Source organism: Chlamydotis macqueenii, chromosome 17 (genome assembly GCF_036417535.1).
Source record: "Chlamydotis macqueenii isolate bChlMac1 chromosome 17, bChlMac1.mat, whole genome shotgun sequence".
Classification (NCBI taxonomy): Eukaryota; Metazoa; Chordata; class Aves; order Otidiformes; family Otididae; genus Chlamydotis; species Chlamydotis macqueenii.
Genome location: NC_141572.1, coordinates 12,197,285 through 12,212,824, shown reverse-complemented (window position 1 = coordinate 12,212,824; position 15,540 = coordinate 12,197,285). Strand labels below are relative to the sequence as shown.

The 15,540-nt window shown below is 37.0% G+C and overlaps 1 protein-coding gene across 4 annotated transcripts in view; it reads right to left on the bottom strand.

The window, feature by feature from the left end:
* CIT (citron rho-interacting serine/threonine kinase) overlaps window positions 1-15,540 on the bottom strand; it is a 73,995-nt gene that overhangs the window by 29,040 nt on the left and 29,415 nt on the right. For 2 of the 4 annotated variants that reach the window (XM_086761806.1, XM_086761807.1), the window contains exons 13-22: window positions 15,191-15,361; window positions 14,874-14,933; window positions 14,255-14,308; window positions 12,922-13,062; window positions 12,428-12,553; window positions 9,424-9,519; window positions 7,609-7,725; window positions 7,046-7,155; window positions 4,005-4,179; window positions 2,133-2,330 (exon numbers count right to left, since the gene is read on the bottom strand). In XM_086761806.1, coding sequence (XP_086617932.1) covers window positions 2,133-2,330; window positions 4,005-4,179; window positions 7,046-7,155; window positions 7,609-7,725; window positions 9,424-9,519; window positions 12,428-12,553; window positions 12,922-13,062; window positions 14,255-14,308; window positions 14,874-14,933; window positions 15,191-15,361 — 1,248 coding nt within the window. The remainder of the gene's footprint in view (window positions 1-2,132; window positions 2,331-4,004; window positions 4,180-7,045; window positions 7,156-7,608; window positions 7,726-9,423; window positions 9,520-12,427; window positions 12,554-12,921; window positions 13,063-14,254; window positions 14,309-14,873; window positions 14,934-15,190; window positions 15,362-15,540) is intronic. The other 2 variants (XM_010121475.2, XM_086761809.1) reach the window with 1 other exon arrangement.

The window sequence follows — 15,540 nt, the reverse complement described above, 5'->3', positions numbered from 1 at the left end:
GTGGCAAAGAACTGATTAGTAAAAGTCACATCCTATGTAATCAAAATACACTTACGCTCCCCATTCTGAGCTACTTCAGAAAAATGTACAAACTTGAGAGTTGAACTATACAAAAGGTTCCATCTGAAACGGTCACCAGAAGACATGTCGATTCCATGTTAAGTTTGTACATTCTTGACATTTAAATTTGAGTTGGTTTTACTTCCATATCCAGATTGGTATTTCATATAAAATAAATAGTGCATACAATTCAATGCTTGCAAATAAAAACTATAATGAACTATTATGCAAGCTATCCCAAAAAGCTCTGCCAATCTACCTGAATCCTACCATAAAGTACAATTTAATCCTGAGGCTCACTAAAAAGCAGTGATGAAACATAATAATCAATTCTTTGGAAGACAGCATCCAAAGTATGGAAAAGTGCAAACACTTATTTTAAAGAATGCAGTATCGCATGCACCATTTTACTTCCTAATTTACAAGCAAAGCATGACAAAGCAAAAGTTCTTGTTTCAGCCTCATGGCCTCTCTCAAAATTCATCAAACTGATTTAACAAGCCTCTAACGTCACATGCTATCTGAAAATGTAACAAACGAAAGGTTAGTGCACTAGCACATCCGGCCACCTTTCTTTCATGATTCAGAACATTTTCCTTAGAGCCAAGAGACTGAACAGGAAAAAACTGTCCAGGAGAAGTCAAATATGAAATCTAAAAAGCTATCTTACCACAACAGGCAATGTGAAAAATAAAAAAGTATTTTAAAAAAGTATTTAAAAAAAAAAAAAAAAAAAAAAAAAAAAAAAAAAGGTAACAGAATCCCAAGCCCACCCAACCGGACTATCTTACAACAGGTCCTAAAACACTACCACATTGCCAAATGAACTGAAGCAATAACAGAGAACACAGGTCATGAACATTCATCTGTTTCAGTGGTGGTGTCGAGTAAAGACATCAAGCACATCGCCATCGCAATTGCAGTAATATTAGTTGTTACGCAAAGCTTTCATCTGGGAGCAAACCACCTCAGTTCTGCAAAAAAGGAAACTGATGCCATGCTCTATTCGGTTACTCTTAAGCCTTGATGTCGCTGCTGCACTTCCCCAGCAGGACCTGCTCTAGAGCAACTCCGAGTGAATGGCTCTCCCATTCCTCTACCCAAAGTATCAACATAATACAACATAAAACCTGTCTCGGCTGAGCCCACCATCCCTTCCGAAAAATAGCAGCGGCAGAAACATTGACAACAGTTCTTTGATCAAATGCCACTGCAGGAAAAGAACGCACATTTTCAACACTTCAAAATAATTGGATTTGAAGGTCATTAAAGACTGCTCCTCAATGCAGGTTAGCTGGCATCCAAATTAGCAGGTCATACTTCTCCACTCTCTCCTCCCACAGCCCTGGGTGTATCTTTTATGAAGGAAATATTTCTTAGAATCAAGCAGTTTGAAAGTATCATTTTGTACTCAAGAGAGAGAAAGCAGCAGCATATAATTTAGAATGCCATTTACTGGGGGCAGGGGGTAAGCGGAGATGGGGTGTTTGAACTATTTTTTTTCTTTTCACACACCTCACCAGAGACTGCAAGACAGACATGACAATTTTTAATGAAATAACCACTGGATTAAAATTAGAGTGCTAACAGCACTATTTTCCTAGGAATTTGTTTGGGTATTTTCCCCAAATAAGTATCCTGAAAGCAGGATGATTGACTAACTAACAGGAAAAAACAAAAAATAAAAATTAAAACATTTGAGATCGTCAAGTACTTTCAAACTCATGATATATTATTTAAATAAGTAAATCACAGAGTAAAACTCCTAACAATATCAATTTCATATGCAACTTTCACCTTAGTACAAAAGTAATAATGCTCTTACAACCAAAAAAACTGTTTTGGCAGCAGGGAACCACTACCAGGAAGCAGTCATACAGTTAAAGATAGTAAGATACAAAAAAAATGACATTTTAGCCATTCCTGTCCCTACTGATACAAGGTACAATTCATATCCTGTTCTGAGAATTAAAAGTTAAACAGTATAAATTCATTTTAACCTCTTTATGAAACATGCACTTACATAATTCTGATTTGTAGATGTAGTTCGCAGTATGAATTTTAGGGCTTACCGTGAGAGCTTGAATCTCCTCTTCCGCCTCAGCTGTAGTCTCCTCTAGCTCAGTTTTGGCTTCACGGAGCTGATTCTCCAGGGCTGTCCGTGCAGCCTGCAGCCCAGTAATTTGAGATTCCCGCTCCTGCAGCGTCAGCTGCAATTCTGTCAACTGCCTTTTGAGTTCCAGCTTTTGTTCTTCGTGCTCTAGACCAACCTGAAGACAAAAAAAAGTAGCATCCAAATATAAGTTACTAACAAAGAAAATACAGGCAATGTAATCTCATGTCAGACCTCACTTTAAGATGCCATTGCCATGTCTATTCAAAAAAATCACATCTTGACAGATTGCTTAAATCACTGAGAGATCAACGACACAGCTTTGTCTACTACCTAAAAAATACTGGTTTGCTTTGAAGAACGTTAAAAGCAACCTGGCATTTTTAACCAACAGCAAGGGCACAAGAACAGTTCCCAGCTGTGACTCAAATATCACATATCAAACGTTGATATGAAAAGCATAAAAGTTGAAGTAGTTTGATGAACTTTCTTCACTGAAATTGAGAATCTCTAAGGATCTTTATTTGAGAACCTTTAGCCATAGACATTGATACTAATCTTTAAGTGTATGTAGACTTTACATACATTTTGCAATTGACTTTCCTATTTCATTTTCACTTCAGATTTTTCTTAAAAAAAACAATCAGATCATCTGGCTCTCGGTTTATTTGAATGTCTTCTGTTGAAGGTTTTCTTGAGGCATATTCAGGGATAAAGATGTCATTTCCAGAAACGGCTAAGAAATGAACAAGCAGCAGAAGAGAACTCAGTGCTCAAAATCAATTGCAAACCTTAATACCTTCTTCAGGCTGTCTGCTATCCCAAGTGAATCTGCCTGTTGTGCTGTAGATGTGCAACAAGCCTGCCAGAAATCTTACACTGATTCCAACCAACGGCCAGTCAAACAAGGACATGTGTTGGTCATCCAATGCCCTTAACTAAAGGCAAGATTTCAGTCTTAGCTGAAAATTAGTGGAGTGAGACTGAAGAAGGTAAAAGAAGATCTGAAGTGGATCCAAACTAGTTTATACAAAACTAAAAATGAAGCTCAAACATTTTTAAAAAAGCATATTTTCATATTACTGTTAGATTTCCTTTCCAGAAAATTACTGAAAATCATAGAATCATAGACTGCTTAGGGTTGGAAGGGACCTTCAAAGGCCATCCAGTCCAACCCCCCTGCAAGAAGCAGGGACACCTCCAACCAGATCAGGTTGCTCAGAGCCCCGTCCAACCTGGCCTTGAACGTTTCCAGGGATGGAGCATCCACCACCTCTCTGGGCAACCTATTCCAGTGTTCTACAACTTTCATTGTAAAAAATTTTTTCCTAATATCTAATCTAAATCTACCCCCCTCTATTTTAAACTATTACCCCTCATCCTATCACAGCAGGCCTCACAGCAATCCTGTTGTGTCCTTTGCTTTCTGTTCTGTAGCCTCTAAGGCTATGGTTAAGCCGGTCATTGTACACAGCTCAGCTTCTCTTCTCTACCCCATTAACCACTCTCGCTTGACAACGTTATAAGGTTGATATGACTCTGAGAAAGCAAGATGACCTAAAAGTTCAGATTCAGTTAGGTCTAAGAGTGACAGATCCTTAATACTTACTCTCATCTCCTTCTAATGAGCAATTTTTAAATTTTTAATTTTTTTTTTTTTAACTCTTAGGGGAGAAAAAAAGTACTGCTAGACCAAACTAAATTAACACACCTTAAAATATCATTTTTTATAACACACAGAACAACTGAATTCTAGTTCTCACTACCGTAGTCAAAATGAGGTACATTCAAGTAAGTTAGTAGTTTGGACGGATTAAACTCAAGCTTTCACCTCTCGCAGCCTAGTCTCTAACTCCAGCAGGCGGTTCTTGTCAGTGTGATCTTGGTGACTCATCTTTTCCAATTGTTCTTCTAATTTTCGATTCTGGGCCTCTAACTTTCCAGCTTGAGTTTCCAAGTAGAACTTCTGTTGCCTGAGCTCAGAAATCATCTCCTCTTGGGCTTTCCTGATAGGAGAAAAAGCACAAGTGACAAACCCAAAATGTCCTTAGCATATGTCTTTTCACGGGGGTGAAGTAAAGTTTCCCATAAAGTAGGATAGTTAAGTTCATAGCTTTAATTCTATATTCAACTAAAAAAAAAAAAAAGTCAACTCTTTGTTCCTCTCTGCAAAAGATCCCCATACTAGTGTATTTTCATCAACATATGCCCAGAGCACTTAAATTCAATGTTTACAAGTTGCACAGAGAAATTAATCTTGTACATGGTAATCTACAATATTTAAGCTACAGTTCATTCTTGTCATTTCACCAATTCCTTGTCACATGTTCTTCTATATAGGAAAAATAAATGCTAAGAATAGTTGCTTTCACACAATGTATTTCTATGAGATAAGAGAAACCCTATGGTTTAAGGCCTGGGGGGCTAGCATGTTGTGGGTTGTTTTTGGGGGGTTTTTTTAAGTTCTAATGGACCTAGAACTTGACCTACATTGAAGCGAAGTTTTGTTGTCTCTGATCAAAGTCTTAATCTACGAAGCGAACAAAAATAATTACTTGTGCTTATAAGAATTTTGAGAGCTGGCAATGATTAATTATTAGCATAAGAATTTGAAATGGACACTCAAAAACAAAAAATAAGAGGGGAAAAAAGGTCTTTCTACATTATTTACAATTCCTGGAATCATTTTATCATGGATGGAAAATTCTGCCTCTTAGTGTCCTTTCTACTTAGAAGTCTCACAAAGCTCTACATGTATTAATGAATTAATATTTTAAGAAGTTCACAGTGAGATAAGCTGTTATTAATCCTATCCCAGAGAAATTATGTGGGTTGCCCAAAATCAAATAGGAAGACTTAACAAAACTAAAAATAGAACTTAAGTCTTCTGACTCACATTTCTGTGCATTGCATGCAAAACCATCCTTTCCCGCTTTCTCTTTTTATTTACCTCTACAGATTACTGCCAGCCAGAACTGTCAAATGGTGTTATTTCACTTCCTACTGTTTACTGGGCTATCTTCTCAGGAACCTGATAATCATTAGTTTCCTCAGATACTGATGGAACAAAAGCTAGCAGAGTTCCCCTCTCCTCTGAAAGGTTTAATCACTAGTTCTCCTCTTCAAGCATGCTCAGATTAGCAGCAGCTTTGTGGATTTAAAATACAGCCGCATGACAGATCTATACATTTTCTCCACCACAATTCACAAAATAAGCACAAATTAATTGGCTATCTGCACGCATAATAAAGTCATTTTCTCTTAAAATGTTGTTAATTCTCTATCAGCTCCTACCAATCCTAGAAAATTACATTACTTGACAATATATCTCTAAATAATCTATTCTAAATTGTATGTTAAAACATTTTTTTCCCCTTTTTTCTGTGGATCTCCAGTCAAGTGCCCTGCTCAGAGGATGCATCTAGCTCAGGTAAGTTCTTACACTCAGTTCAGCATGAATGACTGACACTAGACCTTGCAGGTACATGTTGAGACAATACTTCTGTTTTATTTCAGACAAGTTATGGATTTTGCTACCTCAACAAACTTCCTGGGTGATTAGCTGGAGGTCGTCTGGAACATAAAGTAACACAATTAAATTTCTCAGTTATTTCTGTGAATATTTTTGGCTGCTCAGGCTAAAATAACTTGCCAGATATTTGACACACAACAAAAATTGGAGCCATTACATATCTGGAGACATAACCACCACCAAAAAGGAAAAAACCAAATCAACTCTGCCAAAATTCATCCTTGCTTGATTCTATTCAGTATTATGGGTAAATCTATCCAAGTGCTTCCCACAGAGACACCACCTGACATTGCATCCAGCCATTGACGGACACTGAAAATCTTTCTGCAGACAGCTGAAGCTGATGAATTTCTTAACTCAGTAAGAGCACATACTACTTTAGCCTTACCTTGCAGGACATATTGAACAATCTGCGCTTTCTCCTGTACTTGAAGTAGAATGCCTTTAAGTCATTTATGAAGGAAAAATACACTATAAGGACAAGCAATCTCGGCTAAAATCCAAAGCAATATAAAGTTCAGACAGACAGAAAGATCTAACACAGATTTCCTCTGTGTTTAATAAATAGGAAATCATCTCAAGAACAATTGCTGATTCCACAGTGATTCAAGATGACATTAGACCTTGACCAGCAGCATACCTCAGAACCACTGAACTGACTGAATTGATGAGAACTAAAGAGAGGCTGAAACCGAGACAACAGAGATCTGTGCAAGTACTATCTGGGCTAGGAAGAAAACAAAATTAATTGAAGCAGCACTCTGAAGCTGAAGCTGGGGTATCTCCTACTTCACATTATTTCTCCCCATTTTAGTAACAAAATACCTCACTCTTGCAATCAAGAATTCAAAAACATACAGAAAAGCTTAAAAATCTAGTTTTCTTGTCTTCTCACCCACCAGGGCAGGATGGTATGTTTAAGAAAGATAGTGTTTAATGTTTTTAATTTCAACATCATGTAACTCTCACAGGAACCAAGGAAAATATAAATCTATTAGCAGTATGTTAAAAAAAGTAATATATGCTTCTCCAGAGGTATTTTAGACATTCAAATTATTAGCATCCATTTAACATGTTTGGTAAACCTGCACAAAGCACCAGCCTTAGGAAAGGATCCAAAGTAAACATTGTAATACAAACCAATTTTCCTAGTCACGTTGGACAAAACAAAATACGCAGCGAAGCACAACTATTTGAAGAGCAAGTGAATTTTTGCATTGCTGAAAAACAAGTAGGGAGCACAGCACGCCTGCAAAAAAGAACCACTTCTAGATTAAGAGACCAGATCTTACTGGGAACTGCTGAGCAGTGACCAATACGATCGCAGTTGCTGTACTTACATGTTCCTCTGGGTAAAAAGGCTGCTATTTGCTGCCAGTTTATTGGCCTCAGACAATTCCACTATTCTCTGCTCCAGTGACCTGATCTTCGAATCCATTGCATTGATCATCTGAAACAGCAACGTGCCTTTGAGATTGCACAATAGAAGTGAATATAAAAACAACACTTAAAAAGATTCTGAACTTTTTGCAGAAAAAAGAAAAAAAAAAGAAAAAAGTAGTAAAAGAAAACCAACCAAATGGCCAAAAGAGCATCACAGATGCAACTACTGGAGCTATTTACAAATGCTTTCTACTGCTTTAATATTATGAGAAATCAGTCATTACATTATCAGTGCACAAAACGATAGGTACACAGCAAGCTACATGGCTAATTTTAAGGAAATATTATTAAAGATACTTTGAATTGAAAAATCATGTCTTTTAAAATCAGTATTAATCAGTGTGTTTCCTTCTAAACGGCTCAGCAGCACTACAAAACCTCAAACAAGATTATCTTGCTTGAAATCAGTCTCAGAAAGGCACTTTTAAAATGTTTTAATTTCCAGTTCAACTATCCATACCGCTTTCTGTTCAGCCAGGACTTTACATTTCTCACGTGCTTCTTCTTCATGTCTTCTGAGCATATTCTCAAGTGCTTCCTTATCTGCAAGATCTTTCTTCATCTGATTTTCCAACACCTAAATGAAGACATTTCTTTTGTCTAAATTATATCTGTTTCACTGGGCAAAGGGCAAGCAAAAAGAAAATCATCAAGATAATTTTTTTTTTAAGCAATTGATTATATCTCAAGCAAAATTAAACCCAAGATGCAATCGCATGAAATCTATGGAAGACTAAACTGCAAAAAAGTGCACTCCCTCGGTTATATCTGAAGACTGAATGTAATTACAGAATTTTATGAAGACATGGAGATACTGTAGATTTTTTTAATTATTATTTTAAGTCATATAAACTGCATTCAAGAAATATTCCAAATGAATGCAACAGAAAAACTCTATACTCCACTATGTATAGCAGTAAGGAAGTGCACATCCTCTGGCTGCCCTACCAGCATGGCTCAGGAGTAATTTCTAAGTTCCATAAGTATGCATGAGAAGGCAACTGAGAGCCCACGAATTTCTAAAGTCAGAGACACCAAATGAAACACCTAAGTAAAAGACTTGTTTTTGAGGCATGAATACCTGTCATTAGGAACAAAATTAAAGTAATCAATTGTTACTTTTTTTTAAAAATGCATGTTATGTCCAGAGCTTTAAATCAGTGGTTAAACTGAAAGTCATTTCCTTCAAAGGCACAAAATCTGGATACCAGAGGATATTTTTTACTGTTCCAGTTACAAACATCCCATGTCCTCTTTCATCCCTTTGAATCTCTTTCACCTGACTTCCTGATTCCTCCTACTAAATATCCTATATCATATGTCCCCATAATACATTGGCTTTCCTTTTCTTTTAATTCTTTTTCCAATCCCTATCCTCTTTTCCAGTTTTTATGTTACCACTTTTCCTTCCCCAACATCTACCTCTGATCTTTCTGCTGTCTATCACTCTCCTGTCAGTACTGATTACCACATGCTCTAGTCTGCCCGAAAACTGTACTTCTCTTATTTTCCTTCACATTTCTCCCATAGAAATCCCTTTTCTCCTCTTAAATACTACTTCCTTTCACATTTAAGCTGAAACATAGAACTTAAGTCCTAGGTAAACATACTAGATAAAGATTGCTGAAAACAGATATGCTTAGTAGAAACAGTTTCTTTAAAAATGCATTTACTGGCTGATGTACTGTAGGTTCTTTAGAAAAATCCTTATCCAGTACATGTACTCCTATTTCCCAATTTGTTTTTCTAATTTTAGATGGTGTCTACGATTCTAACTGTTTGTTAAAGTCTTATGCTACCCTGGAAAAGAAAAAAACAAAGTGGGTGGTTTCTGTGGCTTCTTGGCAGATGTTACAGCTCCAGGAAGATGGAATTTCAGAAATGCTCTAGTATTTGCTGAATTTAAAACTTGCAGGTAGGCTGTGTGAATACTCCTAGAAAATCATCAGTAGCAACTGAAAGCTTTTTCAGGGTGTGAGATACTACAGCATTATTTAGTTAGCAATAGTCAAATGACAATCAACAACTGCTTTCCTCTAGTTCTGACTTCATAAGCCACCTACTCTAATGCAGTGCTAAAGACAGATAAGGTACAACGGCGTGGACTAGAAGACAAACTTGTTCAGATTCCACTAAGCTCTCTGAACATTTCAGAAGTGGTAAGCAAGAATGCAACTCATAAGACAAAGCAATCAGAGCCTAAAGGCAACTGCTTTTCCCTGAAGTCATTCTACCCACAAAAGACTATAGGAAGATGATAAGAAGATATTTTTACTTTGAGTTTTTCCTCATAGAATTGTTCCTTCTGTTTCAGCTGCAACTCCAGATGTTGTGCTGCAATCTGAGCCTCACGATGCTTTTCTTCCAGCTCCTAAAAGCAGCAGAGATTCATATTCAGACACAAAGAAATAGTAGGTGCTCTGTGTATGTGTTACATACGTATGAAACATTCATTCATTCTCTTTTTTAAGGCTGCACACTGTAAAAATCCAAAGACTAGGGTTGTTGTAGTAAAAAAAAAAAAAAACCATTATGAGAGCAGCACATTATCAGTTTTAAGCTTTGCATATTGCTGCTGACCCATTTACTGTAGAACAGATATACTGCTAAAGACAAAGATTTCTACTTCCAAGGTAAAAAGCTCCATTTTCCAGCAAAATATTCCCAAAGATAGGCCAAGGATGTTTTGTGAAAACAAGCAGTTATAAACACTTTATAGTGGCAGTAGCATCACAGGAAGTTCAGATCTATTTTTAACAAGGTCGTTCACTTTTTTTCTCACAGAAGACCTCAATAATGGGCCACTGTTGTCTGTGTTTTTCATCCTACATTCACACAGTGGGAATAGTATTTATTTTGCTGTATTGCTCAGGCGAATGCTGTCAGAATAGCTATTAATAAGTTGCTTGGAAGACAAGAAGTACAGGATGCACTGTATATGGTAGAACATACCAGAATATTTTTTATCTCTTTACTTCACATCAGATAGTTTGAGTTATGCATAGTAAGGACTTATTTGCTATCTCAGAAGTTAGCTATTTCTGTTGCTTGATGACATTTTTCAGGATATATCTATCTTTCACCAGGACACCTTGCAACAGTTGAGCTAAGAACTTCATGCTCATTGTTTGTCAAATTTGCCATTCCAACAATTTCCTTAGAACAAGAGGAGATCCAGGTCTGTCATTCATTACCACTGGACTTACTCTTGCATTGACAAGTTCAAGTTGTGGGATGCTTCTAGGTCTCCTGTCTACCTTAATTACTGCATAGCACAGGAAAATATCCTGGTATTTCTACTTCAGGTCTTTTCATATTCTCTTTTCTGATCTTCCTCATCTTGAAAACCCAGAGAGTTTTTCGCTCCAGTAGAGCCTCTTTTTCCAGAAGTGAGAATCAAAGAGGAGGTTCACCAAAAGTAGGTCATCTACAGTGCCTAGTACCGACACTTATGCAAGGAATGGAGATTGCTGCTTTTTGCAATTGAAATATGTCTCCCAGCAACAAGAGGGACAACTCACCTCCCCCAGAAGCCCACACGTTTCAGGTCCTGGCAGAGAATCAGACAACCAGATCAGCAGCAGCTTCTAAGTTACCAGCATCAGACTGCTCATACCGTAGCAAAAGCTTCACCAGTTTCTGCAGTGGCACTTAACAGCCAGTGTGGGCTAAAAAGGTAATCTCTCACCATTCCAGTTCTCACTTACTATTCTCTACATAGTGCTAACAATGTTATTAGCGTTACAGCAATGATCTACAATTTCAAGTAGTAGTAAGTATCTTCTCTATCTTGCTTCTTACTCAGTTCTCTACACACAGATCAGCAGGTACTTCTCAGGTACTGCTAGATGAGTGTACATTAAACCAATGCCTTTATTCAATTTTTCCACCTTATTCTATGCAATTCTGTATCTTCAGTTTCCTTCCCACCTTTCTATACCAGGAAAAGTCAAAACTGCTTGAAGATACCAACTTGAGGAAATGAACAGAGTAGAAGTAGAGAAAAAAGAAAACTGCTATCCTGGGCTCCCAGATCAGAGCTGCAAGGGACTAGGAAAGACTGTAGGATTATTTCTTCAATGCCTGTTTGACTTTTTTTATAAAATACTGTTGTCTCTCCAACATTCTATCAGAACTCCATGGAAACTATCTATAAGAAGAGCCAAATGTATCCCATAGTGTAAAACAATTAGTCAGTATTTCTGCATTTCCTTTCGGTTTTTCCTCCACAGAGGACATAATCAAAACCAAGGAACAATCCTCAAATACACACAAGAGGCTTATGAAACAATTCAAAGTTTTACACTATTTCTAAACATAAAGTTGGCACTGTGCCCAGCAAAGCCATAGTCTCCCACTTACCATGCACTCATATGATCAAAACAATTTCAAAGAAACAGCTCTACTAAAGAATTGATTCTACCTTTTCTTGAGAGCGGTCAGGCATTCTGATGCTAAAGTCAATGTACGCAGCTATCACCCAGAACAAGTATGGGTCATCTGCTGACTCCAAATATGGTTATTTATACATTTCCATCTGGCCTTCCTCAGTTGTGTCTATGCTCAGGATTACTACCAATACATAGTAATATTTTTTTCCCTTGTCATATTGGCAACACAAAAAGAGAACTCATGAGAAATGCAAAATTAAATTAATTATTCCACGATAAAATTATGCTTCCTGTCCCAGGGAAGTCAAAGTATTAGAAATACCCTCTGCTTTGTTCACTGTAGACCAACCTACCAACTCGCTATAAAGATTTACTAGATTTAACAAGGAGAGAAATAAGAAATTGCCAACAGAGAAGGTATGTGGGTGAAAATGAATTCCTGACAAATATTATCTTTGGAGACAAACAGTTTAGATGACTAATTTCTCTCTGCTTCAAAATGTAAGCATTTTAAGTAGATCTGACCTCTAAATTCCTTATTCCCTTGCAATTTAGTTTAAAAGCTAGATACCAGTGTTTTTATTGTTGCAGTATCCTACCCTGAGAATGTTTAACTTCTGAAACATATTACTAAGTTGACTTAAAAGTGCTCCCACTGAGACAACTTTGCAAGTAGTATTAAGACTAACAGTACAGTAGTGAGTTTGTAACTAAAGGTGCAAATAGAATTTGAGCACTTAAGCTTTCTCCAGTAGGACTAGTACAAAATCCAAATCCCTTTATTCAGCAATTTCCACCTTATTCAATGCAATTCTATGTCTTCTGTTCCTTTCCTACCCCTTTCTTACAAACTCTTACCCTTTATCTTTCATTTTCACCTCTGCTCACCAGAATTTTTTCTGCCATCTGTTGAATCTGTTGAGATTTAGTTTGAATATCTTCCTTTAGACGGTTTTCTCTTCGTTCCACAGTCTCTAATCTCTTCACTTGATTCTCCAGAGAATGGCGTCGTTCCTGTGGAGCAATTATTAACTATTTAGGCTAATCAACTCTGCATTATCACAAAGCAATGAGTAGTTTCCAGAAAGCCAGACAAAGCAGTCAATATATAGTTGTCTTTTGTATTTGAAATCCTCATCGTGCTTCAAATCCCTTATGCTAACCACATGCCTTTATTGACTTCTCACTGAAAATATAAAATCTCTCTGTTTTCTTCAAATAAATATATGCTTTTGAATTAAAAATGGATTAATACCTAAAATCACTTTCCCATGAATAGTTACTACAGGAATACAGGCTGTTCATAGTCATCCACATGAGGGTTCCTGAACTGAGACACATATCAATAACTAATTTACTCTAGATAGACATTCCCCACTCACCTCTGCTTCAAGCAATTTCTTCTTCATGCTTTCATTGGAATCTTCCCGATTCTGCAGTTTCTCTAACTCCTTCTCAGCTCTCTCCTTTGCTTGACGGATATTCTGAAGAAGTTCGGTTGCCTCTGAGCTAGCTTTCACAGCCTAAAGGTCCAAAGGAGAGAGAGAGAGAGGGGAAAAAAAAAAAGAATTATAAGAAAAACAGACACACACAAAAACCTGGTATGTGAAAAGTTCATAACCTTGAAATGGTAAACATCCTGAATAAAACTGCTACAGAACTTTGGCCTAGGAGTCTAAAATTAAGATAACCTACAAACATCTGCAGGAACCCAAAATTCTAGCTTCTGTTACATAATTCTTTTCTGTTTCACAAAAAAAAAAAAATCCAGGAGATCTATATGTTTGTCTTGCTGTACAGCAAGTTTCTAATTGTCTCTATGTACTGAAAGTAAAGTCTACCCTCAAACTGAGCTCAAGGTTCCTAGAAAGAGTTCACAAAATACTCTTACTAAAACACTAGGAAAACAATTTGTCAGCCTACAGATAATCCCTTAGAATTAATGAAAGGTGAAAAGGGGAGGGGAGATTAAAACAGGACTGTTTTGAAATATTAGAAGTACTATTTCCACAAAGTTTTGGCCTCCTATTCATATTCTAGATCACTAACCCTTGAAAAAGCCCTGTCTCAGCAGGTGCCAAGTTTGAAAAGCTCTCTCAGTAGATTATTATGACAGCCCCTTTCTTTTCTGCTGAAAGGTCCCAATAAGAAAAGTTCCTCTACTGTTCTTACAGTCCCTTCTTAAGTGCCAGACTAACCACAACTCAACTGTTAGATATTATGTACTTGCTTCAGCTTACACTGCTAAGGTATTTTAATCCTGCTGTGAATTATCATTCAACATTTTTAGTGTGAATAACTGAACTGGAAAGAGATCTTGCAATTAAAACAGAGCATACTGGGAGACTAAACCAAATCCAACACGTATTTTACTAGTGAGCTAAAAACATCCAAACCTTGTCTTCAGAAGCAAGGGACTAGTGCATTGCACGCAGCATACCCAAACTGGCCTTTAAAATTAGAATTTCTCTACACTACTCCAGTTCTGACTCAGCTTCATTTGTAAAAATAAACACTGTTGACATGTCTCAAGAGCCAAAAGCATATTCAAAACACCAATGATTCCAGATACCAGTTACCACTGCCTTTTCCTTATCATCCCCCATACTATGACTAATTCCATTTTTGAGGAGAAAACAAAGTGCATCCCTCCTCTGCATTAAGGTTTCACTGGAAAATGTTGTGGAAAATCCATTTTTACCACCCAGACATTACCTTTGACAGCTTTTCCTGCAGCTCCTGGATTTTGGCCTGCTGCTCTGTATTGATCTACAGTTAAATAAAAAGATGGAGGGAAAGAGCACTGTAAAACCAAAACTGAAGAAAATGCTCTCTACATATGATACCATATTTATTTTAATTCACTTCCCAAAAATCTTTGTTTCTCCCTATAAATTCCAACACACCAAAATGTTCCTTGGCAACTGTACTCTCATTTTACTAACTTCAAGTTGATTTCATATTTTGGTCACCAAGTAGATTGTTCAGTGTGAGAATAGCCAGAATTCTTTTTATTTTTCATTCTTCACTCTTTATTCATAAAGAAAACCCTTATGTATCACTAACCTAACTCCAAACTCAGATTACACATAATGGCCTGTCTTTGCCTAGCTTCTGAACACAATCCCTTAAGAACAGGGTATCCAGACACAGCTTTATATCAAATCAGAAAAAACGGTGAATCACACTAAGAACATTTTTTTTTTTTTAAATACAATAAAATTGAGAGGGACGTGAGGCTGCGCATGCCACTGACTAGCCAGAGACACTCTTGGTTTCTGTGCATAATATGAAAGATCCAGGAAGCAAACTTCAGGACAGTAGAGTAGCATACCTTCTCCAGTTTGCAATACAATTCTCCTGCTTCATTTTTCCCTTGATCTTTAACCTGTAACTTAAATATAAAATATATGAAAGTCTCAGGAAAAGTTGTAGTATACTGCTCTTCTATCCAGTCACCTCATGCAATTTAAACACAGCAGTTACACAAAGTATAATGCACATTACTTCGAGTGTACAATTGAAGGATATTCTGTATTAGTCGTACAAACCACGGTTATCTTTAGAGAACAGACACAACTTGTGTCTGTGTAAAACAGCACTAGAAATTAAAGCAAGCATAAGCCTCCTCACCCATGAAGCCTAAACTACCTTCTGCAGTTTGTTGTGACATTCAGCAGCTTTACGTTTGAATTCTTCAGCTGCCAGTCGGGACTCTCTCAACTCCGATTCATAAAGATCACTACGTCTGCGAGCTGAAATAAGATCCTCTTCTAATTGATTCATCATCAGCCTCATTTCTTCTACTTGAGCTTGATATTCCTGTAGTTGTGGTGGAAGGGAAGGAAAACATATCACAATTTAGAGACAGCACAGGAAACACTTGGAGCAGCAGATCCCAGAATACTGATTGCAGGCAAGAGGTGCATTTAAAAATATTTGAAAGAAAAGTAAAGTACAAAATAAAACAATCAGAGCTAAATGAAATAACACATCCATGG